The 23,035-nt window shown below is 40.0% G+C and overlaps 1 protein-coding gene across 3 annotated transcripts in view; it reads left to right on the plus strand.

Moving 5' to 3' along the window:
* LOC139760390 (isovaleryl-CoA dehydrogenase, mitochondrial) overlaps positions 1-23,035 on the plus strand; it is a 111,816-nt gene that overhangs the window by 48,212 nt on the left and 40,569 nt on the right. For all 3 annotated transcript variants that reach the window (XM_071683515.1, XM_071683514.1, XM_071683513.1), the window contains exons 3-6: positions 6,341-6,430; positions 8,695-8,916; positions 11,989-12,150; positions 22,198-22,363. In XM_071683515.1, coding sequence (XP_071539616.1) covers positions 6,341-6,430; positions 8,695-8,916; positions 11,989-12,150; positions 22,198-22,363 — 640 coding nt within the window. The remainder of the gene's footprint in view (positions 1-6,340; positions 6,431-8,694; positions 8,917-11,988; positions 12,151-22,197; positions 22,364-23,035) is intronic.

Genomic DNA, 23,035 nt, shown 5'->3' on the forward strand with positions numbered 1-23,035 from the left:
TATATTGTGTGTGTTTTTGGGGGTGTTTGTGTTGGTAATAAAAACAGTGTGGTTGAGAGAGAGAAAGGGTGTTTTGAAAAAGGGTTTGGGGACATGGAGAAATGGGGAGGAAAGATTTACCAAGAGGTTATGTGTCGGAGGTGGGAAAAGGGAAAGAGGAGAAGTGGGGCCAATTGGGGTGGAAAGATGGGTGAAAAAAATTTTGAGTGATCGGGGCCCTGAAAAATGTGGGTTACCTGAGGTATTTTCCCCCAACATTTTTGTGGGTGGTGTTTTACTCAAATGACCTGTTAAAGTTAAATTAGCTTAGGAAAACTTTGGGGAGGGCATATTGTTAATCCCTTTTCTTAATTATAGAATTGTTCTTGAGATTGATAGTCTTAGAAGAAGCTCTACAATTAACCCAAAATTTAATGTGAAACAATGCAAATGTTAATGTTTTGATTAGGATTTTATCCCTTAAGGGCTTCATCTGTAACCCCCACACACCACAAAATGTTTTTTTTTTTTGGAGGCTCCAGTCATGGACAAAAAACCAATTAAGGGTGGGCCTTTAAAGAAATACAGGGATTATGGAAAGGAAAAAGAAGAGACAAGGGAAAATTTTCGAATTTTGGGGAGTGAAAAAACTGTCTTTTGAAAATTTGCCAGGGCAAAGTTATAAGGAAAGACATGAGGGAGTTCAGAGTTCAAAGCTTTGAGGTGAAGGGACAAAAGTTATGAAAGGCCCACCTTTGAGTGCCAAGGCCAACGTAATCTTTGACAGCATTTTCCCCAAATATTGTATGGTACAGTAGCGGTGGGGAAACACAAGCAACCAGTTTTTTTGGGTGCAAAAGCCAAAGCAAAGTATCAAAGAGGGAAAGTGAACCAAAATTAATGCATTGAGCAAGCAGGTCAGGTTGTGAAGTTAGCTTGGGGGGTTTAAAAATTGAACTACTTTTAACTCAACTCTGTGGAAGTAAAGATGCGAGCTAGAACTCCCCCTAGATATGAGAGAGAATTCCATCAAGGAAGATCAATACTTTGCATAAACGAGCAACTGCCCCAAAGAAAAAAATTTTGACATCTAAACAGGATTCCCTGTTTTTAGAGGCGCCATGGCTGTTTGTTAATGTAGGTTTTACCAAAAAGAGGGGAAAGTTACAAAAATACCATGTATGTTCTTGAGTTAACAGGTGGAATTTCAAAACTGTAAAAAGGAGAGAAAAAATTTTGTGAGAAGTTTTTGTAGAGAGATGGGTGAAAGGGGTCGTGGAGTCATTAAACTTATCAGATTTCATCTCCCCCACGAGATAATTTCCAAGTGAGTTTTTTGAGGAAGTTGTGTTAGATGAGATGCGTTGAGTGAGAGAAAAAGAAAAAAATTAAAGAATTGGAGGCATGTGTTTTAAATTGTCAGATGAGTGCTTTTGGGTTAGTTGTGGGAGAAGAAATTTTTGATAAAAAAGAAAAAAAGTGAAATGGAAGGACAAAACCCTTGCTGTTGATAAATAAAGGGGTGAGATGATCAGTCAGCAACCAGGAGATAGATCAGCTAGAGGGGAAGCTAGATATGAGTGGCAAAGTGAAAGAGGGAAGCCAAAAGGGGGGGAACTTGAGATGTACCCTAATGCTAATTATCAAAAACTTTGGGTGTCAAGGGCAACTACGAGGTTTCCCCCAAAAATTTTTCAGGGATGACGCCCAGGCATTACTAAGATAGGAAATAAAATCACCAGTGGATTTTGCCCAAACAAAAAGCCATACTGGAAATCATATGGAAGACTGAGTTTCGAGATGTTGAAGGATAGGGGAAAATTGAGGAGGGATTCAGTAACTATGAAATGGTGAAGTCAAAGAAACAGGATGATAGTTTGGGGTTAGAATGGTCCCCCTTTCTTAGCGAGGGGGATGTCCCAACACATGTTTCCCCAAATAAAAGGAAAAGTTTTGGTAATTAAGGATAATTGGAACCGACAACCCAGCACAGGTTAATTCGAGACCATCTTTCCCGTACTGGGGCTGAATGTGTAGGACGATTGCCTTGTTGTGTTGCGGGTTTGGGAAAAGGTTTTTTTTAAAGTATTTATGGTCATTGTAAAGTGCCTGAGGTTGGTGGAATGCATGCATAGTACCATTGTAAAAAAGGCAAAGGGGAAAAAAGGTGAGTGCTCAAATTACAAGGTATAAGTTTGTTGATATTCCTGGGAAATTATATGGGAGAGTTTTGATGGAGAGGGTGAGGCATGTCAGAGCATCAGATGGGGAAGAGCATTGGGTTTCAAAGTGGAAGAGGATGTGTGGTTTAGGTGTTTGCTTTGAAAAAATGTTGTGAGAAATACTTAGAAAAACAAATGGATTTGTATGTGTTTTCGGAAGAAAAACAAATGGATTTGTATGTGCATTTTTTGTTTGGGAGAAGGCTATGAGATTTGATGAGATCTCTGTGGAAGGTTTAAGAATTTTGGGTGTGGGAGGAAGTTGAAAGCAGTAAAAAAGTTTTTTATCGGGATGAGGCTTGTTTTATGTGGGAAGAGGGGAAAATGATTGGTTCCAGTGAAAAGTGGTTTTGGGGAGGGTGGTATTTTCCATGGTTGTTTAATTTGTTTATGTGGGGTTGTTAGGGAGGTGAAAAGCAGAGTTTTGGAGAAGGGGGAAGTAGGTCGTTGGGGATGAGAGGCTTGGGGAAGTGGTCAGTTTTTTGTTCATGATGAGCAGCGTGGTGGTTGATTCGGGTGAGAAACTGCGAAGCTGGTGACTGATTTTGGGAAGTGTGTGAAAAAGAAAGGGAGAGTAAATGTGATAAGAGCAAGGTTTAATGTACAGTAGGGGTAGGTCAAGTCATTGGGAGGTAAGTTTGAATGGAGAAAAACTGGAGGGGGAAAAAGTTTTAGATATTGGGGGGGGATTTGGAGCGGATGGAACCATTAAGCGAAGGAGCATAGGGTGGGGGAGGGGGGAAAGGTTGGGACGTTGAGAAAGTTTGGAAGGCGAGAACATTATCTCAAAAGCAAAAAGGGTATGTTTGAAAGGGAATGTGGGGCCAACAAAGTTAATGGTTGTGAGGCGGGGTATAGATGTGTTGTGCGGAGGAGGGTGGATGTGTTGGAAATGAAATGTTTAAGGACAATATGTGGTGTGAGGTGATTTGATCGAGTAAGTAATGAAAGGGTAAGAGAGATGTGTGGCAATAAAAAGAGTGTGGTTGAGAGAGCAGAAGAGGGTGTTTTGAAATGGTTTGGTCACATGGAGAGAATGAGTGAGGAAAGATTGACAGTGAGGATATTTGTGTCAGAGGTGGAGGGAACCAGAAGTAGGAGACCAAATTGGAGGTGAAAGGATGGAGTGAAAAAGATTTTGAGTGATTGGGGCCTGAACATGCAGGAGGGTGAAAGGCATGCAAGGAATAGAGTGAATTGGAACGATGTTTTATACCAGGGTTGACGTGCTGTAAATGGATTGAACCAGGGCGTGTGAAGCATCTGGGGTAAACCATGGAAAGTTTTGTGGGGTCTGGATGTGGAAACGAAGCTGTGGTTTTGGTGCATTATACATGACAGCTAGAGAGTGAGTGTGAACAAATGTGGCCTTTATTGTCTTTTCTTAGTGCTACCTCACACGCATTCAGGAGGAGGGGGTTGTCATTTCATGTGTGGCGGTGTGGCGACGGGAAAGGCAGCAAGTATGAATTATGTACATGTGTATATATGTATATGTCTGTGTATGTATATATATAAGTATACGTTGAAATGTTTCGGTATGTATATGTGCATGTGTGGACATGTATGTATATACATGTGTATGTGGGTGGGTTGGGTCATTCTTTCGTCTGTTTCCTTGCGCTACCTCACTGATGTGGGAGACAGCGACAAAGTATAATAAGGTGGGTAAAGTTATTTAATGTATATATGACTCATGGTGAGGTGCCTGAGGATTAGTGGAATGCCTACATAGTGCCATTGTACAAAGGCAAAGGGGATAAAAGTGAGTGCTCAAATTATAGATGTATAAGTTTGTTGAGTATTCCTGGGAAATTATACAGGAAGATATTGATTGAGAGGGTGAAGGCATGTACAGAGCATCAGATTGGGGAAGAGCAGTGTGGTTTCAAAAGTGGTAGAGGATGTGTGGATCAGGTGTTTGCTTTGAAGAATGTATGTGAGGAATACTTAGAAAAGCAAATGGATTTGTATGTAGCATTTATGGATCTGGAAAAGGCATATGATACAGTTGATGGAGATGCTCTGTGGAAGGTATTAAGAATATATGGTGTGGGAGGCAAGTTGTTAGAAGCAGTGAAAAGTTTTTATCGAGGATGTGAGGTAAGTGTACAAGTAGGAAGAGAGGAAAATGATTGGTTCTCAGTGAATGCCTTCCATAGATTAGTGGCTCATTAGCATTAGTCTTTGGGGCATCGATTTTGGGGATAAGAATTCTTTGATTGTTGAGCTGTTAGCACTATTAAGAATTATTTTCATTTTAGTAATCTCTTGGTGATGGTTGAGACGAGACAAAAATGAATGAATCAAAAGTCAGACTCATTAAGCTGAGCCTTGATATTTCCTGTTAATTGACAAGATTAAAACTTCAAAATTTTGTCTTCATCACTTAAGGCTTAAACAGCTTTTGAACATTAGTACTTTTGTGATGACTTGTGGAGCCTGCTACTTGTGGTTTCATATGATGACTCCCAGAAATTAAGACAATATACACTTAGGTAAGCACCTTTATAGATGAACAGAACTAATGAAAGTCCTAACTCATTTCCCCTTGGCAGCAGACATTTACCTTATTTTCAACAGTATTTGAAATATACATATGATTGTCGTGGTCACATTTGTACATACTGTACAGTTGCTGTGAGGTTCAAGTGTACACAGACTTGTTCCCATAAATGAATGCAATCCTCTGTGCATTCTTCATCTTGTGGCAGGACACAGCAGGCAACAGTATCCTTGGTATATATGACTTTAGTGATTGAAATCATGGTAAATGTAGGTTATTCAGCCAAAAGTTATGTGAGTTTTAAGGAATTTAGATGAGTTTTTATGCCATTCATTCATTTCTAGATGTGTTTCACTTAGCTTTTTACTGAGTAACCATGTATTTCTCCAGATCTTCATAGCTTTCCTTTATATTGAGTTATCAACCCCTCACACTGCTCTACTTCTTATAAGTCTCTATGGACTGCTTTGTTCCTCATATGAAGTTTAATGATTCCTGCCCTTATATGGATTATCTTTCAATATGTGATTGCATCTCTTATTTATAAGTGTCACAAGCAGCAAAACAACACCATTGAAAAAAATGTCTTTTATCATCACAGTCACTTATAATTTGTCAGTGTAATGGCATTATCATGGCAATAAGCCAGAGGGACAATTTGTCTCAGTGTGTATATTTTTGATGAAAATAAGTTTACCTTCATTCACATATTAAGTGTTTGTACGTAGATTATATTTAGTTATGTAAATAATGCATATTAATGAAATAATAATATGTAAAAAATATGTACAGGATATGTTTGGGATAAGTAGAATTGCACCTGGAGTCATCCCATAAAATGTGTTTAGGATTATGTAGAACAAGATCATACCTTGGAAAACACCTATACCGAACTTGCACCTGGAAAACACCCTTAGTCATATTCTTGCATGAAAGCTAGGCTCTCCCTTTCAACTCAACATCCTCCCACACAAGTATAGTGGAAAATATACAGCTTTTATGGGTATTTTCTAAAGTAGCATAGAAATATTTGTATTTTTTTCTTTTGGTATTATTTTGATTTGACAGTCAAAGGTTTAGAGGCATTGGGTAAGAAAAAAGTGAATATTATCAGCTGTAGACCTTACTTTATTCTCAATTACTAAACTGACATTGCAAAACAAATAAGATTTTTCTCTCAAAATTGCTGTGCTCCTTAGGTAAATATGTATCAGTTCACTTTTTTAACCATCAATTTCAAACATTTTGGTTTGTTTTTCATTGCTCGAGGTATGATTTAAGCTTGGTAGTGAAAAATTTGAAACATTATATTTGGGTTTATTAGCCAAGGTGAGACACACGAAATTGGACTTTACAGTATATCCTGAACATATTGAAGGTTCATAAAAAATTTGTACACACCCCTCTTTTTTGTTTACTTCAGAGTTAACCTTTTCTTTCTGTAGTCCACAACTTTTGTGTTAACTGATATACAGAGATTAGGAGTTCATGATGTTTTGGTGTGTCATGAAATTTGCAGAAAGGAAGTGGTATATGACTGAATGTAGAGCTTTTAGGATGGAAGTTGTAACTTTTAAGTCCCTTATTTGATTGAGAATATTGTGTTTATTAATAATTACATTTATATTTCTAGTTGCGGAAGACTGCCTTCGACTTTTTGCAAAAGGAGTTGGCTCCCAAGGCAGGAGAAATTGATAAGCAGAATAATTTTCCTGAACTGAGGGTATGTGAACCAGTATATGTTATAGTATTAAGTTTAGTTTGTTACATGCATCATTTCTTGTTTTTGCAGCAGATCATACTGTACAAAATCTGCCAAGGCATTTGTCACCAACCACCCCTGTATCTGAAACCATTGCCTGGGTCACCAATGTCAACTTGACTGCTTTTAATGCACACACATGCTTAAATAGGAAAGCCTATTCTGAATGTACTCATAATAGCCAGGTCATTGTCACTTGGCTGTGTGTTAGGGCCAGTGATAACACCCTATGGAGACCACTGAGGATGTTCAGAGAGAAGTAGGTATTTTTGTGTAGGCTCAGACTTTTTCCTAATTATTAGCATTGTTTTTGCCTTGAATGTATACTCACTATGTGCTCCAACCGTATTTTTTCAATTATAGACCCCCTTTTTTAGGTCACCTGACAAAGGATATGTTATCTTTTGCCATTACTTGGTGTCTATCATCTGTTTTTCCTTTTATTAACTTACACATTTAAATCTTTCCTAAAACTACTGGTGAGACTTTAATACACACTTAGTAGGAACAGTTCTTTGATAGTTCGTTTATAGAATTTTTTTCTGAGAACCCAAACCTTCAGCTTTGATGGCCATTTTTACAAAAGAAGTATGTCCGTTACCTTTTAACTACAGTCTGTGAAACTACTGGGATAGTTTGAACCAAACTTGGCAAGGATTGTCCACAGGTGGTTCCTTTTCTCTTTCCATCTACCATTCATGATTGCCACTATTGCTTAAATATACATTTTCCAATAACTTTTTACTTTTCAGTTTTCTATGATATTATAGGGTTAAACTAAACTGCTTTTTTCTCTCATTTAGAGGGAAAGTTTGGGGAAACATTTTATGTACTGCTTTTTTTCCTTTTGAGGGAAAGTGTGGCAGGCAACATGTGTAAGACTACTCCCATTCTATCTTTCTGTATGTATCTCTGACATGTTCCTTTCAGGAACTCCTTCAAGAGGGTGGCTAAAGCAAAGGAGTTTCCATAGGTGGTAAACTCCAGTGTTGCTATTTTTAAGGGAGATGTAACTTGGACAAAGTATTGTGGATTTCTGAAGTTTGAGTTTTGATATCCAGATTTTGTATGTTTTACTAGTAATATTTGTGTCTTTAAATGACTTTCAGAGTTGTACAGAACATCAGATTATACTTAAGTGATAGATTCAGCATGCTTTAATGGTGTCATTGAAAATGAAATTATTTTAATTTTTGCTCTATACTGACAGTTCTGGGAAATGACCCAGAAATTTAAATGCAGTGAAAGGGTTGGGAAATTTTATTCTTCTGCCATAGCAGCTTCTTACCATGTTGAAAGATACGAAATTCAACAAGACTTTGTGCTGACTTGTGTTGTTATGATTTATACCTTTCTGTGTAATTGCTTTTCTGCTTTAGTAAGGTAATTTTGGGAACAAACAAAAGATTTCCTCATTTGCACATATCTAATATCTTGCTAATATGTATATAAGGTACAAAAACTGAAGGCAACTTTTCTGTGTGATTTATATATTGCTAGGGAAATAGAGGAAAAATACCTCTCTTTCCTGTCACAGAAAGCAGTTTAGGGGTGGAGGTAGAGAATACTTTAAATTTTCACCTCTTATGTACTACTTCTTTTTAAAAGTTGCACTCCTCTGACCCAGGTAGCTGTCTTTTCTTTCTGCCCCATTAACATGTGGACTGCTGGCATCCTGTCCACTGATGTACAATCTTTCTTTGTCATATGTAACACTTGGCAACACTTCACGCAGCTCATTCTTCATGACTTAAGATTTTCCTGTGATGAGCACTATGCACTAGCCTTGCCTTTTGGAAAAATGGTAGGAACAGTAGTTAGGAACATTTAGGCAGGATTATTGGGTTGAAACATTAGTAGAAATTGTAGGTTGGAGCATTAGATAGAAGTAGTCATTAAGAACATTAGGTAGGAGCCTCTGCAAACATTGCACTAGACTTGCCCTCTGCTAGTGGCCTGTTAATGGTGAAGCACTAACGGCTAAGAAGCAGCACTGGAATTCTATAGTTTTGGAGACTCTGTTGCCAAGGCCACCCCTTTGAGGAGTTCCTACTGGAACAGGCATCAGAGATGTAGATAGATAGAAAAGTAGGTTAGGATTTTTCAACGAAGGCTTTGTTTACTATATTTGATTATACCTTGATGAGGTGGGAAAGATGAGCAGATATGAAAAAGATTGTGTGTCTACCTGCTTTTGATTTTTTTCTTGACATTTTTCTTTGCAGGAGTTTTGGCTCAAGATGGGTCATATGGGACTGCTAGGCATCACAGCTGATCCTGAATATGGGGGCTCTGGTATGGGCTACATGGATCACGTCATTGTTATGGAAGAAGTTTCTCGAGCATCAGGTGCCATTGGGCTTTCTTATGGTGCACACTCCAATCTCTGTGTCAATCAGATTAACATTAATGGTACAGCAGAACAGAAGGAAATGTACCTACCGAAAGTGAGTTGTTATTGTCGAATATGAAAGTGGGAATGGTTTACATTGGCTTGTATATAATACATGATTGCTGGTATTACAAGGAAAGTGATGTAAATAGTTTGGATAGAAATATTTTAAGATCACAAAATGAATGGACTACCTTAATTACTTCTTGCTCAGGAATCCTACTTATCTTTATGAGGCTCCTGCATGCCTCAGGAAGCTGACCATGTCCACTCTCTTCACCCCAACATTCTCTCTTCTTTTCTGAAAACCTCTACAAATCTTCACCCTCGCCTCCACAAGATAATGATCAGACATCCCTCCAGTTGCACCTCTCAGCACATTAACATCCAAAAGTCTCTCTTTCGCGCGCCTATCAATTAACATGTAATCCAATAATGCTCTCTGGCCATCTCTCCTACTTGCATATGTATACTTATGTATATCTCTCTTTTTAAACCAGGTATTCCCAATCACCAGTCCTTTTTCAGCACATAAGTCTACAAGCTCTTCACCGTTTCCATTTACAACAGTGAACACCCCATGTATACCAATTATTCCCTCAACTGCCACATTACTCACCTTTGCATTCCAATCACCCATCTCTATAACCCAGTCTTGTGCATCAAAACTACTAACACACTCATTCAACTGCTCCCAAAACACTTGCCTCTCATGATCTTTCTTCTCATGCCCATGTGCATATACACCAATAATTACCCATCTCTCTCCATCAACTTTCAGTTTTACCCATATCAATCTAGAGTTTACTTTCTTACACTCTATTACATACTCCCACCACTTCTGTTTCAGGAGTAGAGTTACTCCTTCCCTTGCTCTTGTCCTCCCACTAACCCCTGACTTTACTCCCAAGACATTCCCAAACCACTCTTCCCCTTTATCCTTGAGCTTTGTTTCACTCAGAGCCAAAACATGCAGGTTCCTTTCCTCAAACATACTACCTATCTCTCCTTTTATCTCATCTTGGTTACATCCACACACATTTAGACACCCCAATCTGAGCCTTTGAGGAGGATGAGCACTCCCCGCATGACTCCTTCTTCTGTTTCCTTTTTAGAAAGTTGAAATATAAGGAGGGGAGGGTTTCTAGCCCCCCACTCCCGTCCCCTTTAGTCGCCTTCTGTGACACGTAAGGAATGCGTGGGAAGTATTCTTTCTCCCCTATCCCCAGGGATATATATATATTTTTTTATTTTTTTTTTTTATTATACTTTGTCGCTGTCTCCTGCGTTTGCGAGGTAGCGCAAGGAAACAGACGAAATGAAATGGCCCAACCCCCCCCATACACATGTATATACATACGTCCACACACGCAAATATACATACCTACACAGCTTTCCATGGCTTACCCCAGACGCTTCACATGCCTTGATTCAATCCACTGACAGCACGTCAACCCCGGTATACCACATCGCTCCAATTCACTCTATTCCTTGCCATCCTTTCACCCTCCTGCATGTTCAGGCCCCGATCACACAAAATCTTTTTCACTCCATCTTTCCACCTCCAATTTGGTCTCCCTCTTCTCCTTGTTCCCTCCACCTCCGACACATATATCCTCTTGGTCAATCTTTCCTCACTCATCCTCTCCATGTGCCCAAACCACTTCAAAACACCCTCTTCTGCTCTCTCAACCACGCTCTTTTTATTTCCACACATCTCTCTTACCCTTACGTTACTCACTCGATCAAACCACCTCACACCACACATTGTCCTCAAACATCTCATTTCCAGCACATCCATCCTCCTGCGCACAACTCTATCCATAGCCCACGCCTCGCAACCATACAACATTGTTGGAACCACTATTCCTTCATACATACCCATTTTTGCTTTCCGAGATAATGTTCTCGACTTCCACACATTCTTCAAGGCCCCCAGAATTTTCGCCCCCTCCCCCACCCTATGATCCACTTCCGCTTCCATGGTTCCATCCGCTGCCAGATCCACTCCCAGATATCTAAAACACTTCACTTCCTCCAGTTTTTCTCCATTCAAACTCACCTCCCAATTGACTTAACCCTCAACCCTACTGTACCTAATAACCTTGCTCTTATTCACATTTACTCTTAACTTTCTTCTTCCACACACTTTACCAAACTCAGTCACCAGCTTCTGCAGTTTCTCACATGAATCAGCCACCAGCGCTGTATCATCAGCGAACAACAACTGACTCACTTCCCAAGCTCTCTCATCCCCAACAGACTTCATACTTGCCCCTCTTTCCAAAACTCTTGCATTTACCTCCCTAACAACCCCATCCATAAACAAATTAAACAACCATGGAGACATCACACACCCCTGCCGCAAACCTACATTCACTGAGAACCAATCACTTTCCTCTCTTCCTACACGTACACATGCCTTACATCCTCGATAAAAACTTTTCACTGCTTCTAACAACTTGCTTCCCACACCATATATTCTTAATACCTTCCACAGAGCATCTCTATCAACTCTATCATATGCCTTCTCCAGATCCATAAATGCTACATACAAATCCATTTGCTTTTCTAAGTATTTCTCACATACATTCTTCAAAGCAAACACCTGAATGCATATGTATATACATGTGTATGTGGGTGAGTTGGGCCATTCTTTCATATGTTTCCTTGTGCTACCTTGCTAACGTGGGAGACAGAGCAAAATATGATAAAAAAAAGATAAGAAAGAATAAAGATGATATATATGTGTGTGTGGATGGGTTGTTCTTCGTCTGTTTGCTGATGTTGGAAATGGTGATCAAGCATAATAATAATGTAAGCACATGCCTTTTGATCTCAAATACGGAAGGAAGTTTATGAAAGAGAGAAGAATGGTTTAATCCTTTCAACTATTTCTTTTGTTTAGCCAACAGTTCAGCATCTTCTGCATACAGTGATTGTGGCTTTGAATTTATTTTTGTTTTGTCGTGCAGGAAGATATATTTTTAAGTTACAGAATTGTTTCAAAGTAGTTTTGTTGTCTTTTCCTCCCACATATTAATGGTTTTAAGAATAATTATTGATGTACATTTTGTGAATAGATGATACATTTAAACTTTTTTGATGCTATATATTTGTTCCACAGCTGTGTTCAGGAGAACATTTTGGAGCCTTAGCTATGTCAGAGCCAGGGTCTGGTAGTGATGTGGTATCCATGAAGCTGAAGGCAGAGAAAAAGGGTGATTATTTTGTCCTTAATGGCAATAAGTTTTGGATCACAAATGGACCTGATGCTGATGTATTGGTGGTGAGTTCTATGAAAATAGTAATTGTTAACTAATTGTACTGTTACTGATTTCTTATAATCTCTGTAGGAACTGTGCAGTGTTGCATGATTTATTCATGAAGCTTTTGTAAGGGTACTTTTACAGAAACATTTTGAAATGATGAGTCCATAGTCTGTAGTGAGAATGAGTGCATAGACTCTAGTGAGAATGATGCCAAGAGGTTCATACACAGTACTTTAGACTATTTGCCTGTGTATTTGGTATGGTAATAATTAGGTATTATCATATGTATGATCAAATGTCTTTGCTTCAGGATTGGGTAGAATTACAATAGGTACTCTGTGTGTGGACTTGTTACATCCATCTAATCTGTACATCTCATCTCAGTCTATCATCCTGACTCCTTTCACATTCATACTTTCAAAACCTGTTATTACATTTTACTGAGAGGTCCCTTCACCCAAGCTAAAGTACACTTCTTTACCATTCTTACCAAGAGCATTGTTTGCTTGTTTGTCCCTGATCACAACTACATTTTTCATTTTGCTGATTACTTCAGAGAGGTTCAATGATGTATGTAGCAAATCACAGAAATCTGGTCTATTCTTGGCAGGTGAATCCTGCCAAATCAAACTAGTTACCCTTAAAACTTATGGTCCTAGGAAATATTTTTCTTTTGTCAACTTCTCATGGATCTCATAAGTAATTAAATGTCATCATGCCATTATTTGACATCTTATTGGGCTAAATGCTGGAGAAGTTGCCCATGTATCACATTATGGACATTAGGTCAAGTGATGTACCTTTCTTGTCTTATTGTGATCAGTATGAGGTGCATCATCGTGAAATATGAAGTTACTACAGAGAGGGGTGTTTCACATTGCATTTTATAGGATCATATATTTTCCAGTGGTTGCATTTCAAAGAAAATCTTTGAAGGTTATATATGTTCAAAGTGATTCAACAGATTGGAAGCAATTAGATGGAAAGGTTGATGTGCTCAGACTTAGGCAATGAGGAATTTTCTGTCTAGTGATGCATGCAGATCAACAAGCATTGCCCCTGACTTTAACTTCATATGAGTACGAAATGTAGCACCGACATACTGGCTAATAGGTTGTAAACTGTATTAATACTAGACTGAATTTTTTGAAAAAAAATCTGGTGACTTTAAATGAACTGTGTCATCTGGGGTCTACTTGGAATGTGAAGGTATATGCTGAATTATATGAGTAAATGGTGATTGAAGTACCTTTTTTTATATACAACAACCAAGCCGAAATAGACTCATTAAACACAGAATCAAGGGAAAGTGGGGACTCACTCTGATTTGAGATTTAGGAACAGCTGTTTTCCTTATGAGGTCACTATGTCAGTCCTTCCCACCACTTTTCATTTATTAGTCATTGGCCAGGGATAATTTCACAGTATTTATATTTATTATCCTTGGGGATGGGGGAGAAAGAATATGTCCTGTGTATTTCCCACGTGAGTGAGTGTGCTAGCAGTTTTGATGCATGAGACCGGGCTATAGTGATGGATGATTTGAATACAAAGGTGAGTATTGTGGCAGTTGACGGTATAATTGGTGTACATGGGATGTTCAGCATTGTAAATGGAAATAGTGAAGAGCTTGTGGATTTGTGTGCTGAAAAAGGACTGGTGATTGGGAATACCTATTTTGAAAAGAGAGTGATACATAAATATACGTATGTAAGTAGGAGAGGTGGCCAGAGGGCGTTATTGGATTACGTGCTAATTGATAGGTATGTAAAAGAGAGACTTGTGGATGTTGATGTGCTGAGAGGAGCAGCTGGACGGATGTCTGACCACATTCATGTGGAGGCAAAGGTGAATATTTGTAGAGGTTTTCAGAAAAGAAGAGAGAATGTTGGGGAGAGGAGAGTGGTCAGAGTAAGTGAGCTCGGAAAGGAGACTTGTGTGAGGAAGTGCCAAGTGAGATTGAGTGCAGAATGGCAGAAGGTGAGAGCAAATGACGTATAGGGAGTGGGGGAGGAATGGGATGTATTTAAGGAAACAGTGATGGCTTACAAAAAAGATGCATGTGGCATGAGAAAGGTGGGAGGTAGGCAGATTAGAAATAGTGAATGGTGGGATGAAGAAGTAAGATTGTTAGTCAAAGAGAAGAGAGAGGCATTTGGAGAATATTTGCAGGGAAATAGGGCAAATGACTGGCAGAAGTATAAAAGAAAGTGGCAGGAGGTCAAGAGAAAGGTGCAAGAGGTGAAAAAAGGGCGAATGAGAGTTGGAGTGAGAGAGTATGATTAAATATTAGGGAGAATAAATAGATGTTTTGGAAGGAGGTAAATAAAGTGTGTAAGACAAGAGAACAAATGGGAACATCGGTGAAGGGGGCAAATGAGGAAGTAATAACAAGTAGTGACGAAGTGAGAAGATGGAGTGAATATTTTGAAGGTTGTTGAATGTGTTTGATGATACAGTGACAAATGTAGAGTGTTTTAGTCGGGGTGGTGTGCGAAGTGAGAGGGTCATGGAGAATAGTTTAGTGAACAGGGAAGAGGTAGTGAAAGCTTTGTGGAAGATGAGAGCCGGCAAGGCAGCGAGTTTGGATGGTATTGCAGTGGAATTTATGAAATAAGGGGGTGACTGAGTTGTTGACCGGTTGGTAAAGATATTCAGTTTACATATGGATCAGATTGGGGAAGGGCAGTGTGGTTTCAAAAGTGGTAGAGGATGTGTGGATCAGATGTTTGCTTTGAAGAGTGTATGTAAGAAGTACTTAAAAAAACAAATGGATTTGTATGTGGCATTTATGGGTCTGGAGAAGGCATAAGATAGAGATGATAGAGATGCTCTATGGAAGGTATTAAGAGTATATGGTGTGGGAGGTAAGTTGCTAGAAGCAGTGAAAAGTTTTTATCAAGGATGTAAGGCATGTGTACGAGTAGTAAGAGAGGAAAGTGATTGGTTCCCAGTGAATGTTGGTTTGCGGCAGGGGTACATGAAGTCTCTATGGTTGTTTAATTTGTTTATGGATGGGGTGTTAGGGAGGTGAATGCAAGAGTTTTGGAGAGAGAGGCAAGTTGTGGATGAGAGGGCTTGGGAAGTGAGTCAGTTGTTGTTCGCTGATGATACAGCACTAGTGGCTGATTCGTGTGAGAAACTGCAGAAGTTGGTGACTGAGTTTGGTAAAGTGTATGAAAGAAGGAAGCTGAGAGTAAATGTGAATAAGAGCAAGGTCATTAGGCTCAGTAGAGTTGAGGGTCAAGTTAATTGGGAGGTAAGTTTGAATAGAGAAAAACTATAGGAAGAGAAGTATTTTAGATATCTAAGAGTGGATTTAGCAGTGAATGGAACCATGGAAGTGTAATTGAGTCATAGGTTGGGGGAGGGGGTAAAGGTTCTGAGAGTGTTGAAGAGTGTGTGGAAAGTGAGAATGTTATCTTGGAGGGCAAAAATGGGTATGTTTGAAGGAGAGGGTCGGGGAGAATCGTTTGTAAACAGAGAAGAGGTAGTGAAAGCTTTGCAGAAGATGAAAGCTGGCAAGGCGGTGGGTTTGGATGGTATTGCAGTGGAATTTATTAAAAAAGGGGGTGACTGTGTTGTTGACTGGTTGGTGAGGATATTCACTGTATGTATGGTTCATGGTGAATTGCCTGAGGATTGGCAGAATGCATGTGTAATGCCATTGTACAAAGGCAAAGGGGATAAAGGTGAGTGTTCAAATTACAGAGGTATAAGTTTGTTGAGTATTCCTGGGAGGGTATTGATTGAGAGGATGAAGAGCATCAGATTGGGGAAGAGCAGTGTGATTTCAGAAGTAGTAGAGGATGTGTGGATCAGGTGTTTGCTTTGAAGAATGTATGTGAGAAATACTTAGAAAAACAACTAGATACGGATGCAGCATTTATGGATCTAGAGAAGGCATATGATAGAGTTGATAGAGATGCTCTGTGGAAGGTGTTAAGAGTATATGGTGTGGAAGGTAAGTTGCTAGAAGCAGTGAAAAGTGTTTATTGAGGACTTAAGGCATGTGTAGAGTAGGGAGACAGGAAAGTGATTGGTTCCCAGTGAATGTTGGTTTGTGGCAGGGGTGCGTAATGTCTCCATGGTTGTTTAATTTGTTTATGGATGGGGTTGTTAAGGAGGTGAATGCAAGAGTTTTGGAGAGAGGGGCAAGTATGCAGTCTGTTGTGGATGAGAGGGTTTTGGAAGTGAGTTGGTTGTTGTTCGCTGATGATACAGCTCTGGTGGCTGATTCATGTGGGAAACTTCAGAAGCTGGTGACTGAGTTTGGTAGTGTGTGAAAGAAGAAAGCTGAGAGTAAGTGTGGATAAGAGCAAGGTTATTAGGTACAGTAGGGTTGAAGGACAAGTGAAGTGGGAGGTAAGTTTAAATGGAGAAAAACAGGAGGAAGTGAAGTGTTTTAGATATCTGGGAGTGGATTTAGCAGTAGATGGAACCATGGAACCGTGGAAGTGAGTCACAGGGTGGGGGAGGGGGCAAAGGTTCTGGGAGCGTTGAAGAACGTGTGAAAGGCGAGAACGTTATCTTGGAGAGCAAAAATGGGTATGTTTGAAGTAATAGTGGTTCCAACAATGTTATATGGTTGTGAGGCATGGGCTATGAGGCCTGGGCTACAGATGGGGTTGTTTGGAGGAGGATGGATATGTTGGAAATGAGATGTTTGAGGGCAACATGTGTTGTGAGGTGGTTTGATCGAGTAAGTAATGAAAGGATAAGAGAGATGTGTGATAATATAAAGAGTGTGGTTGAGAGAGCAGAAGAGGGTGTTTTGAAATGGTTTGGGCACATGGAGAGAAAGAGTGAGGAAAGATTGACAAAGAGCATATATGTGTCAGAGGTGGAGGGAACAAGGAGAAGTGGGAGTCCAAATTGGAGGTGGAAGGATGGAGTGAAAAAGATTTTGAGTGATCGGGGCCTGAACATACTGGAAGATGAAAGGCTTCCAAGGTATAGAGTGAATTAGAATGATGTGGTATAATGGGGTCAACGTGCTGTCACTGGACAACTAATACATGTGAAATGTTTGGGATAAACCACGGAAAGGTTTCTGGGGCCCAGGTGTGGATTAGGGAGCTGTGATTTTGGTGCTTTACACATGACAGCTAGAGAGTGTTAATGAATGTGGCTTTTTTTTGTCTGTATTCCTGGTGCTTCCTTACTGAAGCAGGGGTTAGCGATGCTGTTTCTTGTGTGGCAGGATGGCGACAGGAATGGATGAAGGCAAGGAAGTATGAATATGTACATGTGTATATATGTTTATGTCTGTGTGTTTGTACTTATATGTGTGTATGTGTTGATATGTACATGTATGTATGTGTGTAAGGCATGTGTACGTGTAGGAAGAGAGGAAAGTGATTGGTTCTCAGTGAATGTAGGTTTGCGGCAGGGGTGTGTGATGTCACCATGGTTGTTTAATTTGTTTATGGATGGGGTTGTTAGGGAGGTGAATGCAAGAGTTTTGGAAAGAGGGGCAAGTATGAAGTCTGTTGTGGATGAGAGAGCTTGGGAAGTGAGTCAGTTGTTGTTCGCTGATGATACAGCGCTGGTGGCTGATTCATGTGAGAAACTGCAGAAGCTGGTGACTGAGTTTGGTAAAGTGTGTGAAAGAAGAAAGTTAAGAGTAAATGTGAATAAGAGCATGGTTATTAGGTACAGTAGGGTTGAGGGTCAAGTCAATTGGGAGGTAAGTTTGAATGGAGAAAAACTGGAGGAAGTAAAGTGTTTTAGATATCTGGGAGTGGATCTGGCAGCGGATGGAACCATGGAAGTGGATCATAGGGTGGGGGAGGGGGCAAAAATCCTGGGAGCCTTGAAGAATGTGTGGAAGTCGAGAACATTATCTCGGAAAGCAAAAATGGGTATGTTTGAAGGAATAGTTGTTCCAACAATGTTGTATGGTTGCGAGGCGTGGGCTATGGATAGAGTTGTGCGCAGTCGGGTGGATGTGCTGGAAGTGAGATGTTTGAGGACAATGTGTGGTGTGAGGTGGTTTGATCGAGTAAGTAACGTAAGGGTAAGAGAGATGTGTGGAAATAAAAAGAGCGTGGTTGAGAGAGCAGAAGAGGGTGTTTTGAAATGGTTTGGGCACATGGAGAGAATGAGTGCGGAAAGATTGACCAAGAGGATATATGTGTCGGAGGTGGAGGAAATGGGGAGAAGTGGGAGACCAAATTGGAGGGTGAAAGATGGAGTGAAAAAGATTTTGTGTGATCGGGGCCTGAACATGCAGGAGGGTGAAAGGAGGGCAAGGAATAGAGTGAATTGGATTGATGTGGTATACCGGGGTTGACGTGCTGTCAGTGGATTGAATCGGCATGTGAAGCGTCTGGAGTAAACCATGGAAAGCTGTGTAGGTATGTATATTTGCGTGTGTGGACGTGTATGTATATACATGTGTATGGGGGTGGATTGGGCCATTTCTTTGTCTGTTTCCTTGTGCTACCTCGCAAACGCGGGAGACAGCGACAAAAAAAAAGATATATATATATATATATATATATATATATATATATATATATATATATATATATATATATCTTTTCTTTCTTTCTTTTAAACTAATCGCCATTTCCCGCGTTAGCGAGGTAGCATTAAGAACAGAGGATTGGGCCTTTTTTGGAATATCCTCACCTGGCCCCCTCTGTCCCTTCTTTTGGGGAAAAAAAAAAAAAAAACGAGAGGGGAGGATTTCCAGCCCCCCGCTCCCTCCCCTTTTAGTCGCCTTCTACGACACGCAGGGAATACGTGGGAAGTATTCTTAATCCCCTATCCCCAGGGATAATATATATATATATATATATATATATATATATATATATAAGAATACTTCCCACGTATTCCCTGTGTGTCGTAGAAGGCGACTAAAAGGGAAGGGAGCGGGGGGCTGGAAATCCTCCCCTCTCTTTTTTTTTTTTTTAATTTTCCAAAAGAAGGAACAGAGGGGGCCAGGTGAGGATATTCCAAAAAAGGCCCAGTCCTCTGTTCTTTACGCTACCTCGCTAACGCGGGAAATGGTGAATAGTTTGAAAAAATAGTTTGAATATATATATATATATATATATATATATATATATATATATATATATATATATTGTTATTGTTATTATTATTATTATTATTATGCTTTGTCGCTGTCTCCCGCGTTTGCGAGGTAGCGCAAGGAAACAGACAAAAGAAATGGCCCAACCCACCCCCATACACATGTATATACATACGTCCACACACGCAAATATACATACCTACACAGCTTTCCATGGTTTACCCCAGACGCTTCACATGCCCTGATTCAATCCACTGACAGCACGTCAACCCCGGTATACCACATCGATCCAATTCACTCTATTCCTTGCCCGCCTTTCACCCTCTTGCATGTTCAGGCATCGATCACTCAAAATCTTTTTCACTCCATCTTTCCACCTCCAATTTGGTCTCCCACTTCTCCTCGTTCCCTCCACCTCCGACACATATATCCTCTTGGTCAATCTTTCCGCACTCATTCTCTCCATGTGCCCAAACCATTTCAAAACACCCTCTTCTGCTCTCTCAACCACGCTCTTTTTATTTCCACACATCTCTCTTACCCTTACATTACTTACTTGATCAAACCACCTCACACCACACATTGTCCTCAAACATCTCATTTCCAGCACATCCACCCTCCTGTGCACAACTCTATCCATATCCCACGCCTCGCAACCATACAACATTGTTGGAACCACTATTCCTTCAAACATACCCATTTTTGCTTTCCGAGATAATGTTCTCGACTTCCACACATTTTTCAAGGCTCCCAGGATTTTCGCCCCCTCCCCCACCCTATGATTCACTTCCGCTTCCATGGTTCCATCCACTGCCAGATCCACTCCCAGATATCTAAAACACTTTACTTCCTCCAGTTTTTCTCCATTCAAACTTACCTCCCAATTGACTTGACCCTCAACCCTACTGTACCTAATAACCATGCTCTTATTCACATTTACTCTTAACTTTCTTCTTTCACACACTTTACCAAACTCAGTCACCAGCTTCTGCAGTTTCTCACATGAACCAGCCACCAGAGCTGTATCATCAGCGAACAACAACTGACTCACTTCCCAAGCTCTCTCATCCACAACAGACTGCATACTTGCCCCTTTTTCCAAAACTCTTGCATTCACCTCCCTAACAACCCCATCCATAAACAAATTAAACAACCGTGGAGACATCACACACCCCTGCCGCAAACCTACATTCACTGAGAACCAATCACTTTCCTCTCTTCCTACACGTACACATGCCTTACATCCTTGATAAACACTTCACTGCTTCTAACAACTTGCCTCCCCCACCATATATTCTTAATACCTTCCACAGAGCATCTCTATCAACTCTATCATATGCCTTCTCCAGATCCATAAATGCTACATACAAATCCATTTGCTTTTCAAAGTATTTCTCACATACATTCTTCAAAGCAAACACCTGATCCACACATCCTCTACCACTTCTGAAATCACACTGCTCTTCCCCAATCTGATGCTCTGTACATGCCTTCACCCTCTCAATCAATACCCTCCCATATAATTTACCAGTAATACTGAACAAACTTATACCTCTGTAATTTGAGCACTCACTCTTATCCCTTTTGCCTTTGTACAATGTCACTATGCAAGCATTCCGGCAATCCTCAGGCACCTCACCATGAATCATACATACATTAAATAACCTTACCAACCAGTCAACAATACAGTCACACCCTTTTTTAATAAATTCCCCTGCAGTACCATCCAAACCTGCTGCCTTGCCGGCTTTCATCTTCCGCAAAGCTTTTACTACCTCTTCTCAGTTTACCAAATCATTTCCCCTAACCCTCTCACTTTGCACACCACCTCGACCAAAACATCCTATATCTGCCACTCTATCATCAAACACTCTCAACAAACCTTCAAAATACTCACTCCATCTCCTTCTCACATCACCATTTCTTGTTATCACCTCCCCATTAGCCCCCTTCACTGAAGTTCCCATTTGCTCCCTTGTCTTGCGCACTTTATTTACCTCCTTCCAAAACATCTTTTTGTGCTCCCTAAAATTTAATGATACTCTCTCACCCCAACTCTCATTTGCCCTCTTCTTCACCTCTTGCACCTTTCTCTTGACTTCCTGCCTCTTTCTTCTATACATCTCCCCCTCATTTGCATTATTTCCCTGCAAAAATCATCCAAATGCCTCTCTCTTCTCTTTCACTAATAATCTTACTTCTTTATCCCACCACTCACTACCCTTTCTAATCTGCCCACCTCCCACGCTTCTCATGCCACAAGCATCTTTTGCGCAAGCCATCACTGCTTCCCTAAATACATCCCATTCCTCCCCCTCTCCCCTTACCTCCTTTGTTCTCACCTTTTTCTATTCTGTAATCAGTCTCTCCTGGTACTTCCTCACACAAGTCTCCTTCCCAAGCTCACTTACTCTCACCACTCTCTTCACCCCAACATTCTCTCTTCTTTTCTGAAAACCTCTACAAACCTTCACCTTCGCCTCCACAAGATAATGATCAGTCATCCCTCCAGATCAGACATATATGTATATATATGTATACGTTGAGATGTATAGATATGTATATTTGCATGTGTGGATGTGTATGTATATACATGTGTATGTGGGTGGATTGGGCCATTCTCTCGTCTGTTTCCTTGTGCTACCTCGCTAACACGGGAGACAGCGACAAAGCAAAATAAATAATTGAATAATAGATATAATGAATCATTTTAAGAATGACACATAAATCTAAATGATGGCAGGTACTATGCATATTTGAACTTCTGGTGAATGCCTCTTGCAGACACAAAGCCTTATTTTCTCACATAGAAGTACACATCATTGTGTGGGATGAGAAATAATAAGATCAAAGGTTTGTATATTATTTTCTTTCTCTTGATGGTATTTTGGAAACATTGAGAAGGTAAGGTATAGATGTGTGTTGATTCAAAGCCTTAAAGTTATTATATGCACAGCTGGTAATGAATTTTGCATTATATATATGGGATGAGAAATAACCCCCTGGTTTCCTTTTACAGGTATATGCCAAGACAGATCCAAGTGCAGCAAAGCCCCAACATGGAGTGACAGCTTTTCTAATAGAGAAGGGCATGGAAGGCTTCACCACTGGTCAAAAGTTGGATAAGTTGGGTATTAGAGGTTCTAATACTTGTGAGCTGATTTTTGAAGACTGCAGAGTTCCAGGTAAGATGGTACGATATTGAGATATTTTGCCTGGGTTTTAGTAATTTAGGGTCAGAAATTACCTTTACATGCATTGTATTGATAAAGCTGTATCTTTCATATAAAGAGGCTCGGTATCAAGAAACTTTAATATATATAACTTCTGCCTATGTTAAATAATGCACGTGAAGGACTGCAAAGTAAAAGATATTGAATATATATGATATAACAAACATCGGATAAGTGAACAAAAGGTAATGATAAAAACCATGCACATTTGCAGCATTGAATGTATCATTATTTGGGATTTGCCTGTTTGATAAGTGGGTAGTAGTTAGTAGGTAGTCACCAACAAGGGAAGTATATTACCAGTGCTACTCACTTGGGTATCATGAGGGTAAGTGATGGCTGCTCAATGAGCCAGTACTTCAGTGGTTGTCAATTTACATTTCTCTAACCCAGTTGCTGTCTTTTCTTTCTGCCTCACCCACATGTGGACTTCTCGCCTTTTGTTCTTGCATTTTTGGCCACAAACATATAATCTCTTCATGTCAGATATAACACATTACAATACTTGCACATCTCTTTCTTCATAATTTTATATTTTCCTACAATGAGCACTATTTGTCTCTTGGCATGGACTCCCAAGGTGTAGCAGTTAGCATTCCTGACCATGACATGTTCATGGACCAC

Source organism: Panulirus ornatus, chromosome 36 (genome assembly GCF_036320965.1).
Source record: "Panulirus ornatus isolate Po-2019 chromosome 36, ASM3632096v1, whole genome shotgun sequence".
NCBI lineage: Eukaryota > Metazoa > Arthropoda > Malacostraca > Decapoda > Palinuridae > Panulirus > Panulirus ornatus.